The following is an 8,300-nucleotide window of genomic DNA, read 5'->3' as shown; positions in this document are numbered from 1 at the left end:
CAATGGACAATACCACTAAGTAGAACAATGGACAATGCCAATGAGTAGAACAATGGGCAATAACAATGGGCAATACCAATAGATAGTGCAATTGGCAATGCCACTGGGTAGAACAATGGACAATACCAATGAGTAGAACAATGGGCAATAAAATGGGTAGAACAATGAAAAATGAGAAATGTACATGTAGTTGCTTGGATAAAATGATAAGAAATGTCATTTGTTAGCACATCATTACATTGGTATACCATAAACTGATATATAGGGTTATGCAATTAAATGAAATATGAAATGAAAAGAAAAATAATATGTTCAAGAAATATTATCTTTATTAACATTTTATAAATTGTTTTAAACTGCCTAGTGCTACTAAAATAAAAGCATACATGTATGCTATGAAGTTCAACAAGTATCACATTCACAATATATGTTATACCAAGTCCTCATCTTTTACCATTTTTGATAAAACAATAGATTTTTACAAAAAGTCTTTTCAGCATGCTCTACTACATGCTGAAGTTCAAATACTGCTTTACCAATACAATGTCTAATAGTCGGATCAATCTGTGTCAGACTGCTGTAACTTAACAAAAACATTACAAGTAACAATACATCCTTGATACTCCAGGGATTACTATTACTGATGTTCTATCTACGCCTGAACTATCCCATGGAGTATCAGGGATAGTAACAATATAGCAGGTATCATGTTAGCCTTTCATGACTGCAGAAACATCAAAAACCATAACATAAATCTAAGATGTTGAGCCAACACCGTATTGTTTAACTGGTGGGTAAATGGGTTGGTCCTCCGCGAGCCGCCTGGGTACTCAGAAGTATGCAGGGGGTTGAAAACATGGGGGAAACAATGATTCAGGGGAGACAATCTCAACAGACAGGAGTCACATACATTTTTTTTAGGTAATTGGTCAACAGTTGGAGCAAACGTCCTTTTAAATCTAAAAAAAACACGCCTCCTATCTTTTGATATTGTCTCCTCTGAAAAACTATACTGTCTGGTACTCAATTGAATCTCAATAACTCAACAGACCCTGCTTAGTTCAACATACATTGTTTGTACCGGACAAGCTCGTTTAATTTGAATACTTGAATATCTAAAAGTTCTTACCATAGTCATACAGACTTTGAGATAACTACCAGGTATATTTGACTGTATAATGAGTATCTGCCATAACAGAAACTATGCTACCGTGAGTTAATTGAAAATATTCCAATACCACAGTCACCATATACACATATATAAATCAAACAACTTTTACAACAGGTACCATACATCCTTAGTCAATTTATCAGCCTCATACATACATGCTCAACTGTGACAATCATTAGATATTTCATAGCAATATCTACATCATTCCAACAAGAGACAGCTAGAGTACAAATGCAAACATAACATAAAGTTAACAATAACAAGTTGAGTTTTCAGGAGACAGTTCACTAGTGATGGTAACAGATGACATCTAACGAACCATCTTTAACGGTATCATCCATGACACATTTCTGCCTTTGAAAGACATGAAACTTCAACTGAAAACTTCGAAAATTCTGCTATGGCAAGGTAAGCTCAAGGCATAGGGAAATCCTGATTTCACAGCATCATAAATCTCACAGGCGACTCAAAATCATTTGCAATTTCACACTCCACTTTCAATATTTGCAACAAAACTTGAACACTGATACTCCACTGTTAAGACTGGCACTCTAAATGCTCTCTTCAAGAGACAAATTCAAAACATTCAAAGCAATGCAACTGTTTACTATAAACTCATTATGACATAAAACAAATGATGGCACATCAAATCTTCACATATAAAATGATGACATAACCAATCAACACATAAAATGATGACATAAGCAATCAACACATAAAATGATGACATAATCAACAACACAAAAACTGATGACAAATAACTGTTCAACACATATGATAAATCCCATTAGCACAAAGTGATGACACAAAGAAAACATATCATATCATGACATATAAATAACCATATAAGCAACTGGTTACAAAAATTGCTAACTTATGACAATTATGTGCAAAATTGAGTGATGGACAAAAGCCCCTCCGGACAAATATATATTATAGTGTCTCAATAACTTTATTTTTCTACCAAGTAAAAAACAAGAATCAACATCATGTATATATGGTAGGCCTACTGTCAGATGCCAAATTTTGTTAAGCCTTTCATTAAGTCATATAATTGTTTTTAGAGCTATCTCCCTTGCAGATATATAGGTATCGATTGTAATGTCACAATTTTTTTTATTGAAAACAAAACATTTTTCTCCAAAAAAACCCTGCAAAAACATAATATTCAATCACTACCAGCAAGCGTAAAGGTAGATAACTCTGGGATATCTAAACACATCACTATCAAGTTATATAAAACCTTAATACACAGCCAGATGGGAAATAAGTTCCACAAGTGACATAAAAATATCATACAAATTACTGAATAACTTGATAAATGTGTGTGATAAATGTTACAGAACAGTACATTAAATTAAGAAATAAGACACATCATACATATTTACCCTTTCTGAAATATTTCGATGTTTGATTGTAAAATATCTACAATATTAAGCAGGAAAGAAGTACAAATTTTGATTTTATAAAATATTTAAAACAGTTTCGCATGAAATGAGAATTTAAATTCAGAGTAATATGCATCTACATATGAAACAACTTCAAAGACATATTGTATATTTCCTAGTTTGCAAAACGAAACTTTGCAACATGATGTTTTGTAGAACTTTACGCCACCATAAAAAATACATTATTCTTTTATGTATTAGAGATAACCTTGTCAGCATTTGTTTTAATGTACTACATTTTCTCCATAAGACAATACTAACAATGAATTGTTTTGCACTACAACAATATATTTTCAGTTTGCTATATTTCAACATCGACATGAATGTATGAAGTATTTTAAGTCAATATAACTTGGGATATAACTATAAATGATCTCTTTGAATTTCTGAATATTTTCACAGATGTCAGTGCATTATTACAAGTGAAAATGTGAAGCAAAGATCCGATGTAGGAACAATATCAAATTCCGTGATGTAAAAATAAAATCTTGTATTATTTCATGTTCTAATGCGGTTATATGGCACCGAATTGATGGGATAACGACAAGTAAATGTAGGAGAGTAAATGTCAAAATCAAAAAGGTTACAAACTTTTCTTGTGGCCAATATTCATGAATAATCGATGGAGTTGTTTTTTTAAACAAACATTAAACATACACATGTATATTCACTTATCAAAATATGTATCATGTAAAGACTTTCTTTATAAATAACATATTTTCTATTTCTTACTGTGTACAGTTGCACCATTATGCAGAAATACTGAAAAACCATAACCAATATAAATACCAGACAGTTTAGAATTTTGAAAAAAAATTGCACCTTATGCAAAAATACTGGAAAAGTCCTAACTTTTGTAAATGTTTTAGCTAGCATCCAAAGAAATAAGGTTCAATACTATAATTGCATGTAATCTACTGTACTTGTTTAAAAAATATAAAATATTATATAGTATCAATAAGTAAAGAACATTGCACAACCCTTTTTAACACCATCAGCCAAAGATGATAGTCCAAAAATATTGATATATTATCCGTAAAACTTTGTAAATAACGATACTACTTACTACAATACTAAAGTATATAGAGCCAAATTCCTTACGAATAACTTACATGGCTAACCCTGTTTATACATGACAAAAAAATTGGCACAAATTTATACAAACCTTATTGTCTCCCTTTATCAACACCTGTATTCATATATATATATAGAATTTATTGATTTAAAGAATAATGCTGCAATGATACAGGAACAACAATAAATACATTTCTATGATTATGTAAGAAAATAAAATAGAGATCTTATAAAATACAAATTTATCGGCAGAAATTGGTTAATTACTGGGTTTTGATAGGAAGACAATAGGCATAATTGGTTAATTATTGGGTTTTAATTGGAAGACAAATTCAAAGATCCGTCCTTGAATCACATTTCAAGAAATATGATTGCTAAATTATCCTTCAAAAAGCCAGAAACTTTAACTGGTATACAGTTAAATCAAGAATTCTCAAGTTTATGGTGAGTTTATTCCTCTTTTGATATATTACAGATATATGCCTTTTGATATTTAAGAGTTATCTGCCCTTGGTAGACACAATTAATTTTCTGCATAATCTAATGCATGTGATAATCATTAAAATCTTATAAACAATTAACAAAATAGATAACGAAACCAGAAATGTCATCAAGACATATATATATACCCTCTGATCTATATGAAATCTATTTGGGACAGAACAGGACGTGACGTGAAAGGACAGGACAATGATGGGTAATACTAATGCGCTTCATTTCATGGCAGAAAGGACAGGTGGGATACTATGACATACAGGTAATATTGTTACCCAACTCTCTATATAAATGTAAATGAAGTAATTTCGCCTATTGACCGGTCAATAGTTTGACTGTTGACTGGGACGGAACGTTTGCATGCGTTTATTGTTGATGGCATAATTAATTGTTAACGTCATAAACATTGGCGCGCCGGATCGACTCAAAGTCTAAGCAAAATTTTCATCCCACCAGAAGCTCAGTGATAAGTTTAAGATTGCAGTTCAGGTAACAAAACAGTTGTTTCATGCCTCGGTGTTGGGACAAACCCTATACACTGTTTCCCTCTGCCTCCGGCCTCAGGAAACAGTTCATCGGGTTGATCCCAACACCTCGGGAAAGAGTTTTGACTGTTGACTGAAAAGGCATGAAACAACTGTATACTATGTCTGTGTAGTCTTACTACCAGAGGAAGACTATAAATAGGGGTAGAGGTATGAAAATAAGGGTACAATATAAACAGGAAAGAGAAGTATAAATATATGGAAATATCTTATCTACGAGAAAATAATTCCTTACCAAGGAACACATTGAAATCATCTATGGCAGAGCTTTCTAAAAAGCACCAATGTTAACAAAAATATTCTCAATACCTACATGTACAATCAAACCTGTCTGTTAAGACCACTGAAAAGATAAGGGAAAAGTGGTCTCTATAGCCAGGTGGTCTTTATACACAGGTAAATGGTGTTACAAATGACCATTTGGAACCCTAAGATATCGGTGGTCGCAAAGATAGGTTTCATTGTATGTGTATATATTCCATGTTCATCATGAATCATAATATCTACAGACAGTAAACTTCAGGTGACATGAACAATTAACCAGGACATTGAGTTAAGACTAAGTCTTTTTACAGTACTGCTAAGAAAACGGTTTAAAACAGTCCCCTAGCTCAGTGATCTATCTGGTATATACCAATAAATTTTCTTCATTTTAACTGCTGTTTACCAAAAGGCTTAAAAATTGTAGTAGCACCAAGGTATGAAATTAGATAACAAGAACAAAATTAAAAATGAAAACAATTCCTTATTTCATGCATATAAAACATTACATCTATTTCTATTTAAACTAGCAAATTCTTAGAATTTGTATCCCCCTGCCTCCTTCAAGAAATATTATGTAGAAACATAATTCAAGCAGAACATATTTGTTTATATTAATTGCACATGAGGAACATAAATAAACATTTTTGTCAATCAAGGGCCCATAACTCTAACAAATATGTTGGTTGGGAATGGTTTGTCGATGCACCCATCTTTGCCAGAGGACATTCAAAGTTATATTCAAGTTTCAGTATCATTTATTCTTATCATTTATGCAGAATTAACACAGAATGATGCTTTTAATTTACAAAAGGGTTAAAACAATTGTTGTCTACCAAAAATGTTGACCTAAGGCTTCATTGTAATTTGCTACAAAGGCTGAACCTTAAACTCATTCACTCCTAAATGTTTCTTTTAATAGGAGTAAATGGATTAATTAAGGGTTTAAAAGTTTAAAAAAATTTGTTCATATATGTTGCAGTAATTGCACAGAAATGAAAGTATGACAAAATAACACAAATTAATACCATCTTCTGGTGCAAGCAGAAGGATAACAAGAGGCCCATGGGACTTAACGGTCACCTGAGTTCGGATACAGAATGAAATTAAGACATATTAACACTATATATTGGCGCATTAGGCCCTTGAAGTCAGTCAGTGATTTTATAAATTTGACTTTTTAATCTATGAAGATTATTTAGTTCCATAAAATTTGTGAATTCAGAAGAATATTTTTGAAAGTTTAGCCATTTTGACCCCTTTTGGCCCCGCTCTCTGGCCCCTGGGCATTGGCCAGGACCAATGTGGATATGTCGTTGAAATGCTATTTCAGGTTAACAATTCTAACCCAATTTGACTAATTTCCTATGAAAACTTAGGTAATAATGTTCATAAATGTGTTTTTCATGTATAAACTATAGTAAACTTGACCCCTTCCCCAGGGGAAAACCCCAGACCCCAGGATCATACAATTCACATTTTTTGTAGAGGGCCTTGAGACCTTTCTATCCATGAAGAGTATTTGATTCCACCACATCTGTGAGTGGAGAAGACGAAATTTTAGTCAATTTTACCCCCTTTTGGCCCCTCCCATAGCCCCCTGGGGGGTAAGGGTCATATAATTCACTATTTTGATTGGCGTTATGCCTTAGATGGTTTGTGTAAAATTTCATTGAAATTGCTTCAGCGGTTATGGAGAAGAAGTCGAAACTGTAAATTGTTTATCATCGCACGATGGACAAAAGGCGATTAGAATAGGTCACTGACTTCGTGTCAGGTGACCTAATAATTGAATTATGTACAATTTTCTTCGAGATATAAAACTAAATTTAGTATACAACTACATTTCATTTGTTAATGGAGTGGGCTTTGCTGCTTAAAATACTGGCTTCATTCACAATCATAAACATTTAACACTAATATGACAATATGGAAAACAGAAGGAAATTTGATAGGAAGTACAATCAAACTAAAATTACATTAACAAATCACTAATGTTAGGAAAGAAATGAAACAGGTACAGTATAAAATTGTACATGTACAATTTCATGATAAGAGAGATAAATAATTTCTTGCATGTAACAATTAAGGTGTAGTGTCAACTGCCTGACCTGACATGGGTCTCTAGTTTCCTTCCTGTATTTTACAGGCTATCTAACAGTACAGTAAAATTACTTTCTTTTACGAGTGATCAATTTTTCGCGATCAAGGTAAAATCATGAATATTTATCCTCCCAAATCAATAGCTTAGACAATTCTTGCACAATTAGATTTAAAGATAGCTCCATTCAATTTTAACTCTGAGAAACTTGATCTCTGCAAAAACAGAAGTTGTGAGATTTATTAGCCACGAAAGAAAGTTTTTTTTTACAGTACACACATGTACATGTATATAAAACCTTCTAAACCTAGTGTAGATGACCTTGAACTTTATTGCAACTAAATAACACTAAGTGACCTTGACCTTGTTTACAGATAAACAATGACTAGAGTGTCTCAAACATAAATATATATGTGGTAGTAAAAATCATTGGCAGATAAGGTGAAAACCTCATTAATCTGACAAGAGGTATTCTCATAGCAGTGGGACTACTGAAATTTTGACAAATATGACTATTTCAATAATGTTTGAACCCCGCAATACTGGATAGTCAAAATGAGCTTTGTGTTGGAGTTGAAGACATTTTCATATGAAAACATATTTTGACCTGTAGGCCTTCAGTGAACTTTGACACAGGTTTTCAGTCCATGCTAGATTTTGTTAAGCTTATAGATTTAAATGTGAATGTTAAATTAACCTAGGCGATTGGTTTGAATCCTTTATTTGTTTTTAGTCAGTAGTGGTTTTCTATTTCATAAGAGATGAGATATCTTGATTCAGATGGCGTAAGTGGCCGCAGAAGATTGTCAATGGTGATTTATATTTGATGGCGTAGGTGGTCGTAGGAGATTTCCGTGAACAGTATGTATAAGATTTGTTTTACAGAGGTGGGACTACTGGATATTAATATTTTCTGGTTCTCAGTCAGAAAATGCATCAGTCTTCATATTTCTTGAAAGGTAAAACATCCAAGTTGAAAATAATTTTCAATGTATGAATTCTTTTCCATAGTTCACAAGAGGTAAAAGCCAAGGTCGTAGAAACTTGAAATGGACGACATACTGAGTTAGTGCCCTTCGATGAATAATCAGTGGATCAAAGACACAAGGGCCATAGAAAAGATCCCAGCACATAGACATAGCACCTGCTTCACAGACTCACTGAAACAAACAGAAAGGTCAGTAAATATTAAAACTTCAATATTT

The 8,300-nt window shown here is 32.7% G+C and overlaps 1 protein-coding gene across 1 annotated transcript in view; it reads right to left on the bottom strand.

Annotated features, from left to right (window-relative positions):
* Positions 1 to 311: 311 nt before the first annotated feature.
* LOC138335152 (zinc transporter ZIP13-like) overlaps positions 312 to 8,300 on the bottom strand; it is a 34,845-nt gene continuing 26,856 nt past the window's right edge. The window contains exon 9 of the mRNA XM_069284107.1: positions 312 to 8,255. Coding sequence (XP_069140208.1) covers positions 8,183 to 8,255 — 73 coding nt within the window. The 3' untranslated portion in view covers positions 312 to 8,182. The remainder of the gene's footprint in view (positions 8,256 to 8,300) is intronic.

This window comes from Argopecten irradians, chromosome 11 (genome assembly GCF_041381155.1).
Source record: "Argopecten irradians isolate NY chromosome 11, Ai_NY, whole genome shotgun sequence".
In the NCBI taxonomy this organism is placed as follows: Eukaryota; Metazoa; Mollusca; class Bivalvia; order Pectinida; family Pectinidae; genus Argopecten; species Argopecten irradians.
Note: the sequence above shows the minus strand (reverse complement) of the source record. Positions and strands in the feature narration are given on the sequence as shown.